Source organism: Lissotriton vulgaris, chromosome 2_1 (genome assembly GCF_964263255.1).
Source record: "Lissotriton vulgaris chromosome 2_1, aLisVul1.2, whole genome shotgun sequence".
NCBI lineage: Eukaryota > Metazoa > Chordata > Amphibia > Caudata > Salamandridae > Lissotriton > Lissotriton vulgaris.
The window spans coordinates 295,664,952-295,683,018 of NC_141687.1; the positions used below are offsets into that span (position 1 = coordinate 295,664,952).

The window sequence follows — 18,067 nt, forward strand, 5'->3', positions numbered from 1 at the left end:
GCCATAAATAAATCAAGGCTAGGTTCCACATGTGTGACCTACTCTACCTCAGTGTAGGCCGGAGCCACGTGTTGTTGGCTTGCGATGCACTGAGTTGGTGGCACCACATTGAAGGAAGTGAAGTAGTGTGGCTCACTGGTTAGAGGCGGCAGACCCGAGAGCAGAGGACGGCCCGGGACCAGGGTTCGATTCCCGGCGCGGCAGGTTTCTGGACCAGGGTCAGCGGACAAGATAATTCTCTCGCCTCAGTGCCCACTCTGATCAGCGATCACACTCGGCAACTCTGGGCATTAGCTTGCCTCATCTTCACTAACGGCCCCACCAGACCGCCGGGGATGCCTGGTCTCACCCTGGAGATACCCATTAAGGGACCATCTCTCAGGGAAGCCAGGAAGGGTTTCGCAGCGGTCGAAGCGCCTTGGGACCCTCCGGGTATGTAGTGCGCTATATAAATGCCTATACATTTACATACATACATTTACATTTACAAGGGAGTATAGTGATATAAATGCGGCCATTGACATATGAACTCGGCCATAATGATATCACAACTCAGTTCTAAATGTGTGACCTACTAGACCGCAGTGTAGGCCATAGGCAGCGGTGGAGTACGTCCGCGAGAAAGGAGTACTGAGGGCCTGTGTTGCGAAGACCGTGATGGTCTCAGGAGGCTGCCACGGTCACAGGCCTCAGGATTGGAGTTTGCACCAGCACGTGGTGGGCTCTCTTTGACACATGACTGTATCGGCAGGTGAGCAGTGAGGCCTGGCTGCGCAGGGGTGGCCAAGGAACAGCGGCCCGGGGTGCAGCAGGTTTACAGGATCGCAGGCACCACCGCTCACTGTGACAGCATCGGCCTCGTGGCAGGGTGAAAGGCGCCACCCTGGCAGACATGTTGGGCATTCCGGAAGAGAACCTAGCCCAGAGCTATGTGCTTTTTATTCACACCCCTACGCTGGCCTGCTCACGCTTACAGGGACGGAAGTAACAAGCTACATTTCCGCGATCTTCCCCACTGGCTGGGGTGATATGGTTGCGTCCACTGTCCAATACACTCCAAACACCAGCAGTATATGTCGACATAGACATGTCCGTGGTCTGCATACTGCAGTCTGGCCAGCACATCCACGCCACACTTGGCATTGTGTACGTTCTCATTCATTGGTCACTTGCCTCCTTCGCACTTGCTTGGTTCCCACCTCTCCCCACATTCTGATATTGTCTGACTGAGGTGCCATGTCATTGATGGCTCAAGTACATGGCTTGCCCAGGTTACCACAGTAAGGTTTGCTGCCGTGTATGGTGGGTGGTCATTTTTTTTGCATGTTGTATGTGAGTTTGTAAAGTGCCTTACCAGAGCTGTGAGTTGCATGATTGTTAGGGCGTGTGGTGTGTTCATTTGGAACTTACCAATGAGCAGAGCATTTCTGTCGGTGTCATCCTGGAAGCGCCAGTTGATGATGGACTGTCGAAAGTTGTAGAAATGATGGACACTGCCTGGGTAGTTGGCGATGACATTGGTGAAGAGTCCCCGATGGTCCACTACACATTGATGGAATGCGTGTGCTTTCTGTTGCAGTAATTGTGTGCAGTGTCAGCAGGGGGCACAAGCAGGACATGTGTGCAGTCAGTTGCCCCCAACACGTGCGGGAAGCCAGCTATGGTGTATAAGTCTTGCTTGATCTCCAGCTGTTCCTGCAAAGGGTGGGGGGAAGTGAAAGTACTGCGGTACCAAGCTGACAATGGCATCCAAGATAGTTGTGAGGAACTTTGATAGGGCTGGCTGTGAGACTCCTCCGTCTCTGGCAGATGTTGGTTGGAAGGTACCAGAGGCCAACAGATGCAGCACAGCCAGCAGGTTTGTTTGCGGAGGGATGTTAGTTTTCCACTGTGTTAGTAGCATCAGCCTGTGGGCTATGATGTTCATGATGAGGAGGATAGTTGTCCTTTGGAGACTGTAGTGGGCAATGACTTCCTCTGGTATTAGGTCTGTGAGGCTCGTGCATTTTCCGAAGGTCTGCTGTCTTTGTCTGCACTGCCTCTGAGGTAGTCCGGGGGGGAGGGTGGGGGTGGCGGGCCTGATGGTGGTGGCGATGGGTGTTGTGGCCCTCTTGGGGCTCCGCACTGCATGATCAGTAGCTCCATGGCATCTGTTGTTCTTCTGATGTGGCTCTGGGCTGGGCTCCCTTTTATGGTGCAGGTTGTAGTCTGACTTTACACCAAGTAAGAGCAGGTGTTAAATTCCTGCTGCTGACAAGCCTTATCGCCTTTGTTGGGATCTTATCGACAATCTGGCTGCTCATTGAGAATTATGCGAACTGGTGTTTTCACTGTTTTTTGCACTGGAACGCCTACTCTGCTTCTCTTTAGAGTAAGTTGCCGGGGTCATCTGTGGCGATATTTTTTTGCGGCTGTTATTGCAGGAAAACTGGTGATATCGGCTGTTAAGTGGCAATAAATGTATCGCTACTTTGGCTACGATAAAGTGCTGATAACTCGGCGATAAGTCCTTGAGAATATGCCCCTCTGTATCATTGCAAATGGAGAAAAAGCATATGTCCTTCTTCCTCCTCAAACCTGTTGGAATGGGTCTACTGTTGATGCCAATGATCCAGCCTCCAACTGAAAACATTCTCTATCAGAAAGGTCAATTGACTTGGAAACAGGTCCTCCTTTAGTGGACCCCACAATTCGTTTATCCTGCAAAAACAATTCATATCCAATCAATGAAATCCCTCAAATTCCAATCTGTCATCTGATTCAAATCTCCTGGTAGATATTCTGCCTTCACCGCTATTTTGTACTGCAAACAAAAATTCCAAAGTTCCACTGCCAAACTTGCCAATCCGATGGATCGTGGTCCTCCCAATTTGCTGATATATGCCACTGCTGTCACATTGTTCATCCTTATCAACATAGATTGACCTCCTAGAGTTCTCCTGAACTCTTCAATGCATGCAACCCACAGTTAATTCCAAGCAATTTATATGCCATTACTTAACTTCCTTCTACAAACCTCCACCTGTCTGATGTAAACCTTTGCGTTCTCCCCATCCACGCAGACATGCATCTGTCTCCAAAACATAATCTGGAGAACTCCCAAAAATTGTGCGTCCATTCCATTCCTCCTTAATCCACCATACTAACTCCTCTTGCTCTACCGCACTCAATGAGATTCTGTCTCCATACCATAAACCTTTTCTCAACACCTCTCCTTTTAACCTCTGCATACCTCTGTAATGAAGGGGACCCGGAAAAATTGCTTCTATTATAGAAGACAATAAACCTACTATCCTTGCCAAATCCCTTAAAGTCAAAAACTCCTTCCTCATATTTTGATGGATCTCTTACTTTATCAACTATACTTTCTTTTCTGGTAGTAATAGTAAACTCTCCATTGTATCTATTTGAAATCCCCAAACTCCTTCTTTTGAGCTGGTTCTAGAACAGATATCTCTTTGTTTACTATAAAACCTATGTTCTTCAACTTCCCCAAAACCTGTTTCAACTCTTCCCTCAGTTTCTACCATGTTTAACATGTACATGAGATCTATAGCGGATGTGGTGCTTCCTTGGGGGACCCACATTTTCACCGATGCTGACGATACCCAGTTGGTGGTTTCCCTCAGTCAGCAAGATAAATCTGAGCCTGGCTTAACATCATGGGTTGGGAAGGTCTCTGAGTGGATGGACCAGTCATTTCTAAAACTGAATGAAGCAAAGACAGAACTTATGCTCCTGGTTATTCTGCCCCTGTTAACATAGACTTTCTGTGGCCCAGCTGCCTAGGTCCCCCACCTTCACCAGAAAAGACAGATCAAGGGTTTGGGACTCTGGTTTGACTGCAATTTGGATTTTAAAGTGCAAGCTCGTAAAGTTGCAGCCAACTGCTATGAACTTCTTAGGATGATAAGGAAGATCCTCCCCCTCCTTCCTTTTGATGCTAGATGAATACTAGTCCAAGCACTCATACTGTCTCGGCTGGACTATGCGAATGCAGTCTATGTGGGAGCACCACAAGGAACTACTAAGAGACTGCAGACTGTCCAGAACTGTGCAGCCCGCCTTTTAATGAATATTCCCAAAAGCAGCTCAGCTAGACCAGCCCTTACTTTGTTGCACTGACTCACCAGCCAGGAAAGAATTAGGGGGCATATTATCAAGAACTGCGATAAAATTATGGCCGCTTTAGCAGCAGGAAACTGCCGCTAGAACGGCGATAATGGTCTTGGTAATATGTCCTTGTGAATTCCCATAGTCCCTAGCCCCCAACGGGAGGCCCGGGGACGTCCATGCCAACAGAGCCCCATCAACAACCCCAAAACACCCCTAATAGTCTTCTTAGGAAATCAAAACACCCTTAACTGGAGGCACGTGTCCGTCTCTTAGTCCATCCCTTCCCACCTTTTGCAGCATCTCTCGCTAATCAGTCTACAGTGTGTCCCAGTACAACGGTGCCCCCGAAGGCATACCTCATCTCCAGCTGGGTCAGCAAAATCAGTCAAGTGCCTAGAGCCCGGTGCAGGACTCAACACCGAAAGGCAAGCCAGAGTTCCTCACTTGTCATGGATCCACCTTCGGAGCATTCGATGTCGGAGCGTCGCCCGAGTTCCCTCCCTTGGCTGGGGAGCGTTTCGAAGAACGAGCCCTCCAGTTGCTTCTGCTCCGTGAGCTCCTGGGGGTCCGCGGTGGCGCCGTCGAGGATGATGAGTCTGAGTCTCTGGCCGGCGGGGTATGTGGTTGTATCCGCACTGTTTCATCAGTCCAAGCAAACACTTCCTCAGGAGAATTGAAGAATTGAGTACGTGACTGGAAGACCACTCGCAGACGAGCCGGATAAAGTAGTGCATACTGTATTTTGAGGTTTCGCAGGCGGGCCTTGGCCGCCGCGAAGGACTGCCGTTGCTGCTGTACCAATTTCGTATAATCCGGAAATATCATGATTAGCTTATTTTCGTACATTAGGGGTTCCTTCAGCCGGGCCTGTTTCAGTACCGTGTCGCGATCGTGGTAGTTAGGGAGCCTAGCTATCACTGGCCATGGGCGCTCGCCAACCGGAGGTTTTTGGGTCAGCGCTCTGTGGGCCCGCTCGTTGACAAAGCAGCGGGACAGGGACTCCGGCGGGAGCCAGCTCTCCAGCCACTCCATGAGGAACGCCTCCATATTACCCTTTTCGCAGTCCTCTGGAAAACCAACAGCGCAGGTTATTGCGCCGAGCCCGTCCCTCGGTGTCCTCGGCCCGGAGTGCGAGGCCCCTCTGAATACCCTCCATATTGGCCACTTACTTTTTGAAGGTTGCCATGTCTTCCTCCACTCCAGTGATTCGAGCCTCCGCGTCCGTAATACGGGCCACCGCATTTCGTAAGTCCTGCCGGAGCAGAGTGACATCCGCCCCCATGGCCCCTATCTTGGCGTCCAGTGTGTCCCTGGAGTGGGTGATCGCGGCCAATAGAGCTGCATTGTCCAGACCTTGGGCTTATGGCTCCCAGCGGCCCCGGAATTCCCACTCGGGCCAGTGAATTTATCAATAGTACCTTGCTTCGAGGCGCCAGTCCCGGTCCCACATCTGGTCATGTTTGGTCGTCGGCGGGAGGCATCCTGTGACCTGTGCTGCCGCGCTTTTTCGCCGCTCGGGCCTTGCCCTCCTCCAGATATCGCCGTCCGTGTCCTGCTATATGTATGGCACTGACCACTTGGCGCCGAGGGTCGGCCTATCAGCAATCAGGGCCCAGTCCGCAGCTCCAGCTCCCAATTCCGCTTCTAGTGCCCCGCCGTGGAAACACCAACAATCTGCTGTCCGCGCCGTTTGCTAGAGGGCCGTAGCTCCCATGCAGCCCAGCTCGGCTTTAGCAAGTCTCAGCGCAATGGGGCGGTATTGTGGAGCCCACCGCCAGAGTGCAGGAGGATGCTCCGGGTAGAAGGCGCCAGCAGGGCCCAGCCGCCCACCAAGATGAGTTGGCATTCAGGTCCGGAGGCCCGGCCCGGGGCACCCCCCGCCGCGTCACTCGGCAGTCAAAGGCCCACTCTTCAGCCTAGGTCCGACGTGGCCGCTGGGGAGTCCGCTCGTCTCTCCTTCCCTCAATCGGCAGACTCCGATGGTCAGGGTGGGGGGGCAATCGCCGCGTCCGCGGCCCTCCTGATAACCGTCCGCCTCCTAAGGCCGCTGCCCCCGCTCCCAGCAGTCCCGGCCAGGCAGTGTTATACACTTGTGGACTCCCTGCCGCGATCCACCGTCACTCGGCGGCACCGCTGGAGCCGAGCCAGCGCGGCCTCCGCCGTTCCCACGCTCCGTCGGATGCCTCCAAACTCGAGGTCCCGGCGTCCCTCGCCGCTGTAGGCTGCAAGCTTCACTCGGCCTGGAATCTGCCTTCCAGGCCCGTGGTTTGACCGGAAATCTCACCAAGGCCGGTAATACTCCTCCGCTACACCCCACAGGGTCAGATTGCTGCTAGGCGAGGGGGAGGAAGGATAAAGCAGCGGATAATTGCAGCGGCGGGACGGAGCTCAGCTAAGCTGCGTCCGCCATGTCGGCTGTCGTAGCCACCGTCCTCTCAAGCTGGATAAAATCCTGCAGCTGATTGGAAACCTCTTCCTCTAAAAGAGTTGCCTTACTGGGAATAATACTGGGACCTTTGTACCCCTTGGCCAGTAGCTTGTGACCTCCTACTGGCCCTGCCAAAAACACCACTTTCCGAACACCTTTCTCACGTTCTCTTGCACCTTATCCAATGGAAAGAAAGTATTCACATACTTTCCAACAGTCTTTACAAGAGCTTCCTTGAAATGCAATCCTTTAGCATTCTCGCTATTTTCCTTCTGTGCCATGTACCACAATTTTGAATTTATTTTCATAAGGATTGCCCTTCTTCTCTCTGCCAAAAATCCGGCATTGGCGTTACCAAGCATCACCACAGCTCTCTGGCTCCATCCTCTAAGTAAATCTATATCTACTGCTTCTTCATTAGCTTAAGCTTCCTCTGCCGTGTCCAAAGTTCTGGCCAGTGAACCCGACACATCTATTTAAAGAACTTTCCAGCCCTTTCCTAGGATCCCTGCTAAGGCGAAACAGAAAACAAACAAGATTGAGATGTAAATTTGGAGTTTTACATAATCTTTCATCTGTGAAAGGCCTAGCACACTTGGCCTTCAACACTTTTTGCACTTCCCGATCCAAGGGTTTGCAAATCCATGATTTAATAAATTTTGCAACGAACGTGGTCCATAGGCCACCATTCTCCACTTCATGGGTGGTTATTATGACAGAAGTAAACATGTCTCCTCCAAATGTGTCTTTAATTGTATCATTTGAACATGACCCTTCAATTTCTTCATATTCTTCATTAAACTCATCATCCTGATGTACATAAAAAATTCCTTCTTATTGCCTACTCCAGCCATGTTCATCTCCCTATTGAAGTCTTCTTCTTCTTAAGGGCCACCAAGGGCTACCTTTCCATGCGCGCCGCCAAGGACACCCTTTCTTTGCATGCAGTGACGCACACCAATATTTGTACTGGCAAATAGGTGGTCCCTTCCCTTTTTTGAACTACAATGTCCTCTACATGCCTTGTCTTTTTTGTTCTCTATCCCAACTTCACCACTTACACCTTCTCCTTCAGAAAGTGAAAAATATTCTTGTCCCCTCTCTAACTCGCTCTTTCTTTTCTTCAAAACGCTATCCACAGCCTGCTTTACCTGTTTTCTCAGTTCATGCTAACTAAGCCTCTTCACAACTTCCTCATTTACTATTTCACCTGTAACTGCAAACTCACTGCTCTGCTCCTCTGTCATATTAACTTAAAATCAATAATCCAGACTTATTTACTACTAGAATACTAACAAACTAGAAAGACACAGTTCTCTTCCTCAGCAGTTCAACCACCTCCGCGCTAGCGTGTTTCATGTTTTGCTAACCCAAATCAGCCCAATCTAAAATGGCTGCCCTTCTCTTGCGAGAGGTTGCACGTTATTTAATTACACCCACACACGCTGCACTTGCGCAAACTAATAAGCACTGTCCATGCACATCTGATTTGCTTCCTTGTTCTGTGAGCAATGAAGCTCCAAACCGCGCTCAAGCGTTTATAATCCTGTTATGAGCCGCGTTCTAATGCGGCAACGTACCATCAAAAAAGGTAACGCATGCCAAATGCCAGCGCTACTATTTAAAAAAAATACTTTGTTTCAACCTGACAGGAATCGTGACCAAAGCAGTTTATAATACGATAATGTTTAAGCTCTAAAAAACACTCACGTTCAAAGCTAAACCTTTGCGTTTTCTCCCTAATTAACCCTTCATCTCATCCAAAGTACTTTTCTTGAAAATAAAAATGAGTTAACATGAAAATAAAATAAAACCACAAAACACCTATGCTTCTGTAAATTAGAAGCTGAGGTTAACACAAACACCAACATATATTATTAACATATTAACTTTTAATTTAGCACATGTAATATTTAACAAAACTGAAAGGTACTTATCTCTACTGGAGCAGCAATTAAACGAGGAAGAATGTTCAGTACAGGGGATATTTATGGACTGGAACGTTATGGTTCTAGTGTTTTCGTTGTTACAAGGTTCTTTAAAGGTTCTGCTGGAGTAGCATTAAAGCATAAAGGGACAGATGTAGGTAAATTCGACTTTGCTAGTCCTTATTCACGATTTTTGCTGAATCGCAAAATTTAATGTAGGTAGGAATCGCAATACGATTCTGTTAGAACTGGGGGTCTCTGGTTGGCAGGGGTAGGTACTACTGTCCAAATAGGGACCCTTGCTTCTAGTCAGGATAAGGAGGAAACCCTCTGAGATAACCCCTGCTCACCCTCTAAGTAGCTTGGCACGAGCAGTCAAGGCTAATCAGAAGGCAATGTGTAAAGTATTTGTACCAACACTCACAGTAACACAGTGAAAACACCACAAACTGACTCCACAACAGTTTAGAAAAATAGAGGTATTTAATCTAAAGTACACAAGACCAAAACGCCAAAAATCCAACATACACAGTTCCAAAAGCAGAAGCTGGTGCAGTGGAAAACAAGCGATGCGTTGCTCCTGAGACCTTGGGGAGGCGATGCGCCAACCCCGCTGCAGCAGCGGGCGTGTTGCGACGAATCCGGTCTGTATGGGAAGGAAGGCCACTTGTATGGATCCGGTGCGTAGGTTCCGTAGGAAGTTTGTTCTCGCAAAGGCACGATGCGATGATCTCATAGGGGCTGCGAAGATCTCCGGGGCGATGATGCGCGATCCAGCGGCGATATCTGTATTGCAGCTCCTTGATGCGATGGTTCTGCGACGATGCTCGCAGTGACGTGATGCGATCCTCAAGCAAGCGGTGTGGCGATCTCACCCAGCGACGACAGGCTCTGCGACGACACTCGCAGCGATGGTAATCTTCCCGCACCGGTCTGGTGCGTATGCGACGGCTCTGCGACGATCTCGACCTTCGTTGCGGCGGGAATTTCCTCGCACTGTCGGGGATGCGCTCCGCAGCAAGCAATGCGATAACTTTTCTGTAGCAAAGTCTTTAAATCTTGGTTTCCAGCTTCCCAGCACAGGTACAACTTCCAGAGGCACCACACATGGGTCACACACCTCAGAAAGGACAGAACTCTCTCAGTAGAGCTCCGGGGAAGCTGGGGGTGAAGTCCTTTTGTTCCTGGGACTTCAAAACAGGGAGCCAGCTCTTCTCAGGTCCTTGGAGATTCCTTTAAGCAAGGGGACACAGCACAAAGCAAAGTCCTTCTCCTCTCCTTGGCAGCAAAGCAGCAGCAGGGCAATCCAGCAGAGCAACAGCTGGACAATATTCCTTCTTCAGTTTCAGCTCTCTCTTTGGCAGAGGTCAGAGGTTCCTTCTTGATTCCAGGATGATCTAATTTTCTGTTGTCAGGGGTCCTGTACTCATACCCCTAAAAGTCTTTGTTCTCTTTGTGCAAGTGGGCCCTGAGCCCGGTCTGAACCAGTTCTGGGTGTTTCTTGAGCACTTTGTTTTCCTGGCTTCTCCTTTCCTTTCAGAGTGAGAGGAAAGGTCGTCAGCTGCCCAGCAGGAGGTGGAGCCAGCATTGTGGAAGGCAGTGTTTGAGAAAAGTGTTGTTCTCAAACACAGGACTTAAAAACAACCTTTCCTAAAAGATGTGTTATTAAATTATGAGTTCAGGGATACCAGACTTGTATGTCCTATCTTGTTCCTATGGGAAGATATGCTGGTAGCCACTGTAGCCAGCATCCCCCATGTTAGCTTATGGAGCAAGATAGCCTTACAATAGTGAAACACGAAAATGGCTGTAATTCACTTTCAGAGCATGTCACCTGCACCAGTACATGCTCTACCTTTCACATACACTGCACCCTACCCAGGGGGCTACCTTGGGCCTTCCATATGGGTAACCAATGTGCACAAAAAGGGAAGGGTTAGGCCTGGTCAGTGGGGGCACTGACCAGGAGGACATGGCAGTTCACAGAGTGTGCGCAGGCACTGCAGTGGCATGGCTAAGACACCATTTTGGGGCTACTCATGTGGGTGGCACAATCAGTGCTGCAGGTCCACTAGTCGCATTTGTCATCACCAGCCCTGACACACCCAGTGCACTTTACTATGGACCTCTTGGTGCTACAAATATGCCAATCATGTAAATCCAATCATCATAACAATTTACACAGGGAGCACTTACCGTCTGGCACTGATCAGCAGTGGCAGAGTGTCCAAAGCATCTAAACCAGCAAAAACGAAATCCAGCTTAGCATCAAAAAATACAGGAGATAGAGGCCAAAAAGACTGGGGAAACCATGCCAAAGATGCCAGGTCTAACAGATTCCTTAATATTCCTTGATTGCGAATCGCAAATTGAGGTTCGCAATCAAAGTATACCATCCCATTCATTCCTATGGGCCAAGAGGCTAATAGGAATGAATAGGATTTGCGCCCACAATTTACCAGTAACCAAGAGTCACTCGCAAATTGCAGGCGCAATTTCAAGGGTGCAAGGGTTCCAAAAGGACACCCAGTTGCACCCCTGAAATGTGCATGTGTGCACATGTGGCACAGATACATACCCTAAGGGCATGAATGTGTGCCACATGGCACTTTTAAATTTGCAAAAAAGTGATTTTTTTAAAGGAAATCGCTAATTACCACCAACTTCAAGTTGGTGGTAATTCACGATTCTTTAAGGCTAAAGTGCACTTTCTTTTGTGCTACTTACATTGCTGCAATCGCAAAATAAAGAATCACAATTTTTGCGTTTCTTTATTCTGCAAAATGCAGCACACATAGAAAGAGCAAAACAAGGAGAAATAAAATTATTGTTCCTTGTTCCGCCAATCTAGCGCCTGCTTTTCTGTTGCCTTAGTTTTTGGCTCTGCCTCAGATTTACACATCCTTGCAAATCTGTGACAGTGTCAAAAAGCAATTTTTAGTAGAACGCCTACAGCAACATGCCCCTTTTATGCAGATACCTGCGTGAAAGGGTACGATATTTGCAAATCTGCATTAAGCAATGCAAAGTGGCTTAACACTGCTTTGTAAATTTGGAGCAGGGCTTTGCACCACCATAGCGTCCTAAAATGTGATGCTCTTGTGGTGCATTGCCCTAGTAAATATACCCCTTGTTTGCTGAACTGAGTTGCGTCAAAAGATAGTAAATCTACCCATTGATCTTCAGTTAAAAAGGAGACGTGATGGAGTTGTAGATGGTTCTAAGGAAGCCTGCTTCCTGATTATTATAGTGACCGTTTTCTTTCCATAATAATTAGTGTCTTAAAATGTTGGCAACTTCTCTGCTAATGTTTTTTTCTTCGCTTCTAGGTCAGTTGTATATTAGAGACTCTTATTTCAGTAATAGAATCCTACCTGTGTGCCAACTGTGCCTCTCAGGGACTCGTTCGATCCTCAAGCTCTATCCATCTGTGTAATTCTTCTGTCTACATTTTTTTTATATATCTTTATTACATTTTTTATGTTTTCCGATGCAATAGTCTACAAGCATCCACATATATTTCTTTTCTGTTACATTATACGTTACACGACAGCGCTACACTTGTAATTACCGCCTCACTGTTTCCGTATCGGTAAATTAGGACATTACCACCTCACTGTTTCCGTATTGTTTTCATTTGTGGCATGATGGTACGAGTACATTTATAGGTCGCCTTGGGCTCCTACAGCCTGCACAGTCTGTCATCTCCAATAGAGGGCCATAGTAATGGTATATAGTGCATCCTCTTATAGTTGTGCATAGTGATATGTTAAAACAGCAATATATTCATATCACAGCTATACATGCCTGGCCTCATCCTTTGAAGAGAGGCGGGCAACGGTTCATAAGCAAGTAGAGCGGTAGACGTGTAGAATCCGAGTTTGTTAGTTTAGATATCAATTTTTAAAAACAAATCAACCACATCTAACAACAATACATACTTAGTCAAAAGAAAAGGGGACATCAAATGGCCAAATGTGTATGCATCAAGTGTTCCGTGTGTCAGCTGAGCGTAGTCACAACTAGGTTATTTTGCTGGGATGAGGTGGGATTTCCACTTCTGCAACCTATGCAAAGACATGTTATTGTTGTATTGCCTTTTTTTATCTGGGAAAGTGAAGTTAATAGGTGCTATTTCTGTACAAGGGCACTGAAGAATATGGGGCCTCGCTCAGCCTAGCAGTAACAGTTAGAGTGGCGTTTAAAGACAACGTACCACCTACCTCCGAGTGGCTCTCTAAGTGTCTGGTCCTGCCCGTTGAGCAGGGGGCGGCTGCAGTCTGGCGTCAGAGTGTGTGAGTTTTCTAAGCATATCATCCCTGGGTCCTTGTGTTTCCACCTCTTAGTTATAAGGCGCTTCGCTGTTATGAAGTTCAGGTCCCAGAATTTGGAGCTCACCTTGTTAGCCTTAGTTCTCTTGTACAACCCCAGGATGCAGGCCTCCCACCAGTAGGTACCTCATTGTTAGTGCAGTTGGCAAGAATTTCCGATATTGCACGCCAATAGTGTAAAAGTAGGGGGCAAGACCATTGCATGTGAAGAAGATCCACACCTATAAGGCGACATCTTGGGCATTCGGAAGTGTTGATATTGAAATACTTATTTATCTTGTCCCGTGAAAGATACGCCCTGTGTAATATGTAAGTTTGTATAAGTTTGAATCGCGCATTTCGTGGTATGTGTGTGGCACCAGCCAAAACGCGTTCTCATTTTGTATCAGTCCAGGGACGGCCTCTATCCTCAGTCCAGTATGTGCAGAGTTTTTGCAGTGGCTTCAGTACATGGGCAAGCAAGGCCTGCACCAGCCAATGTATCACATGCGACCCCTCCCCCATTGCATGGAGATATTGCAGCAACTGATGCGTCGGCGGTTCATTAGTCAAATCACCCCATGCTAGTGTGAACGTCCGTGTGATGGCTGCATGCAGACTGAAATGACCCACCCGCAACCCACTATCAGCCGATAATGTCGCAAATGGTAGTAATACACTGTCTGCGTACAGGTTTCCCAGTGTCTCCAACCCCGCCTTCACCCAGGATGTCAGCACCACATCTGTTATAGGGTCCCTGCCTCTGGGCGCCCCGGGAAATGGCAGTACCGGGGCATACAGGATCGTCTCCTTTTTGAGGTAAAGGCTCTTCTTAATACACCTATAGGCCAGTTCAACATGAATTGTGGACGGGCGAGGGAATTTCGCTAGCGGGTGAAACGTAATTCTTCTGTCTAAATAACTGCCATTGCTTCAGATAACTTAATGTGTTCACTTTCTTCAATGCTTTCTATGTTTTTTTAGATGGATTATGTGTTTAATTATTGCTATCTTTCCCGCCAGGTGCCTGTCCTGATACAGTAAATTCTTTAGGACAAACGGCTCTTTTCACCGCTGCACTGCTAGGTCTTTCTAAGTTAGTTGATGTGCTGTTAGAATTTGGAGCAGATCCTAACCAGTAAGTGTTCTACAATTGTTAAAATATGAATGATATTCTTTGTAGTCTATTTTATTTATGGTAGTTTGATATACAATTCTCTAAATTGTTGTGCACATATGGCATACTTTCATGAAAATATGTTAAAAGCCATAAAAATGTACAATTATGTTTTTTTTTAATGTTATTGATGTTTATAATATGCATAACATAAACTCAGAGCAAGGATCTTTAACCACAGTGCCGAATATACATATGACATTTCACTTGCAACAACTATTTCCATGCATGTTCAAGGCCCACCTGGATTTTGTTTTTGAATACATTAATTTATTACTCCAAAGACATTACTTACCAGAAAAGGATCGTCAGAACTGTTTTATTGCATTCAACAAATTGTTTAAAAACTCTTTACTGATCGGTTGTAAATTGAGACAGTCCTCAGCCCCTATGTCTGTGACTGTTCTCCCAGCTAATTAAACAAACTGTTCCGTTTTTGCCAAACACCTCTTGTCTCTTGTTTTTTCAAGATACTTCATGTTAAAACAACAGTCCAAAAAATAGAAACAGGTGTCAGGAGCCCATGCCTTGTGGGTCACAGCATGGGGTTACAACTGGTTTGATTTTGAGCATCAAGGAGTCAACATTCTGTTTGGTACCTTTGGTGGACAGTGTTACTTGCATGTTTCTTGAAGATTGCCTCCAGGCATTTCCTGCAGTCTAGGAGGCATATTTACAAGGGGATATAGCCACCAGAACATCACTTTTAGCAATGTTCTGGTGTCTATATGCCAGACACCATTGTTCAAAGCAGCGGTTAGCCACACATTTAGATGAAACTCCCTTACATACAACACATAGCGTGAAAGGGGTGTGCCATGTGTGTTGATCCCACCTTAAGAATATTTCCTGTGTATCAGACTATTACGGGAAAGCTTTTCCCTCCCTAGTTGCCATGCCTCCAAGTGGTGCCATATGGTCTACCCATTACTCCTCCTGCAGAAAATGGCATCACTTGTGTATAATAGATGCAAACCTGTCCTCTGATGTCTCTTCCTGTTTTGTCTTCCATCATCTGTGCTTCACTGACAACATTTTCCTCATATTCTGTTCGAATAGGTCCAATGTATCCACTGAATATATTCAGGATTAGAGCACTGCTGTAAGCGCCACAAGTAGACATATTTATCAGATCCTCACAACATTTGCCTTTTGTATCTAGAATCCGACAAGACACAGGTGCCTGCAATTCGTATTCCCTGATGAATCCTGGGGCCATTAGGGAACAGAAGCCCAAATAATTTTGCTAAGGCCTGCAGAAATGCGCTAAAGTGCACCTTTTCTCCTATAAGTAGGGTTCCTAAGAGGGAACATACTCCCAAAAAGGTTTCTGACAAAAATCATAAAAAAAATGTGCCATACGAATGAGACATCCTTTTCTTCCAACAGGAAATTGTCAGTTCACTTCACAGTGGCCAATTCTGAAGCTGCTGAAGATCCAGCTAGAATGTCCTGCTTCATCCCCGACCATCTCAGGTGGAGGGTTTCCACCAACCCATAATTGGACATCCTTAGGAAAGCCCTGATACCCTCTGCGCCACTCCTTAACGGCACGCCAGCTCCTTCGGGTTATACGTCTCTGGTGGCTCCACCACCAATACTTACTAACTCTTTGCCTCACAGGACTTAGTCTCAGTACCTATAAAGAAGTCATGGTCTGCACCGGTCCCTCTCTATCAGGGACGATCCATGATGTTGCCCATGATCGGAGCTGGAGTCGGCCCTCGAGGTCGGCTGAAATTAGCCAAGTAACATAAGAGAAGATCATTGAGGAATATTTCCTTCCTAAGAACTGAAACTTTGCTCACATGAAGCAGTTGTTCGGCTCTAACTTCGACGTGTAGCCATGATTAATAAGGATTATGTATTAAAGGAAAATTATATTCTAAAACTGACAGTCTATTTCCTCCTTCTTACTCAGAACCTTGCCTTTATCTTAATTTACAAAATGCCAGTGTTCTGGACAAGTCTCTAGTAGGTGACATCCTTATCTCTCTGGGGCCCGATAGAGAAAGTATCCTTATTTACTATAGTAAAGCTGAAAAAAACTCTGGAACCTACTTTGCTCTCTAAGCATACAAAGTCCAACATTTTGATGAAAGAGCTGTTGCTTCTATTTAACAGTGTTATAACCTCTCTATACTGCCTGGGAAAAGCACTTCTTGGGCCCAGCAGTCCACAGAGGAATTGTCAGATGTCGTAGTCCAACTACAGGTGATCACAAATTTCTTGCTACACATCTGGCAGCAGAGAGCTTGGTAGTTCAGGCTTCGTCTTCGAAATAGAACCCCAATACCTTACCTACAGCCACTCGGGACAGGGACTCTTAAGTCTGTATTATGCAGTTTCAGGCTTCGTACAGTGTTTGCCGCATGCATTTCAGGCTGCCTTGCCTGTGCCTTGTGGGAGTTCGTCAAATTCTTATAATCCCAGATCACATGAAGAAGCCATTTTAGATGCTTTAAAGCAGATCCTGCAGTATGATTTAGATTCAGTGGATACCATAGCCAGGTCCGTGGGCACTGCTTTCACACTATGTCATCATGCTTGGATGTTCTCCACTGGCTTTTTAGAAGATACCCAAGTTACACTGATGGATATACCCTTTGATGGCCAGTGGCTTTTGGAGAGATGAATATTCCCTCCTAAAGTTGCTCCAAGAATAGCAGGGCTGCAGCCTGCTTTCTGGACCTGGCTCCACCAGAGAAGCAATACCTTCAACTATGCAGGAAATTCAGGAGCTGTTCCAGAGTTTAGCTGTCCCCGCAAAAACACCATTGCATTACGATATTCTTTTAGGGTGAGGTCTCCCTCTTATTAGCCAATTGGGAGACAATCACAAAAGACAACAAGATCATCCAGCTGATCTTGAAATACAGTTTTTTTTAAAACAAATTGTATTTGTCAAAACTTCACATATGACGCAGAGCTTTGTGTATCTGCTGCATCAATATACATCAATCAACTTTGACCATTTTCATGTATTTCCAGGACAAAATGAAAAGCAATACAAATAAAACAATAACCCTAAAATTGTAGCCCCCCCCCAAGCTCCCAGTGCACTGTAGTTCCAGAGCAACACATCATATCAATAACTGCAAATACAGTTTTCCTCTCTTCCTATCCCCTCTCTGGAGCATCGTCCTTACATCAGAGTGTGCTCTCAAGCACAAAATATGGGGGCATATTACCAAGCAATAGCGATAATTATCGCTATTGCTTGGTTAGAGACAAAAATTTACCGCTGAGCTGAGGCGATTTTTACCGCAAATAAACCTTGGTATTACCAAGGTTTATCGCAAATGCGATAAAAATCGCCGCAATGCATGAATATCGCTGAAAAGTCAGCGATATTCATGCATTACCGAGCTAATACTCTTAGCCATGTTATCCACCTCCCATTGGATAACATGGCTAAGAACTGCTCAGGGCAGGTGTAAGCTTTTGGAGATATTTGCGCTTAGCGCGAATATCTCCAAAAGTTGGTAATAGGAGATAGCGATGTTAGCGACTGTTTTCAGTCTCTAACATCTTGGCACGCCCACTTTGCATGTCATTAGTGATAAATATCACTGACATTCAAAGTGGGGCCCTAGATGGTCGCTATCTCCTACTAGCTGTCGCTAACTGGTGTTAGCGACAGCTAGGTAATAGGGAGGTAATTTTATCTCCGCTTTCTTGGCTTTTAAAGCCAAAAAAGCGGAGATAAATCCCCTTGATAATAACCCCCATGGTTCTGGAGATCGAGGTCTTTGCCCTGCTGAACAAAATGGCTACAGAACCGGTGCCTGTGAATAAAAGGGACATGGGAAATTATTCCCTACACTTCTTGTAGCACCCTAGATCTCCACTGTCTATACTTCTCCATTCAACAGAAAGTGTTTTGTTAAGGTGGTACCCCAGGTACTATTTGAGGAACATTTTCAGTGCTCATTGACTCTTATCCATGACTTGGTGTGCAGAAATTTTCTGCAGCACACATAGAAGTAGAAAATTGTCCTTTTTAGGTCTCATGGCTATACCGGCTCAGCTTCCCAGGAGACAAGAGATGGCCACGCGCATAATCGGATCGGAGCGGGCCGCGCGCGTGTGTGCACATCTCCTGCCT

The 18,067-nt window shown here is 46.7% G+C and overlaps 1 protein-coding gene across 1 annotated transcript in view; it reads left to right on the top strand.

Annotated features, from left to right (window-relative positions):
- Positions 1 to 735: 735 nt before the first annotated feature.
- TEX14 (testis expressed 14, intercellular bridge forming factor) overlaps positions 736 to 18,067 on the top strand; it is a 1,917,691-nt gene continuing 1,900,359 nt past the window's right edge. Inside the window, exons 1-2 of the mRNA XM_086954052.1 lie at positions 736 to 751; positions 13,806 to 13,920. Coding sequence (XP_086810178.1) covers positions 736 to 751; positions 13,806 to 13,920 — 131 coding nt within the window. The remainder of the gene's footprint in view (positions 752 to 13,805; positions 13,921 to 18,067) is intronic.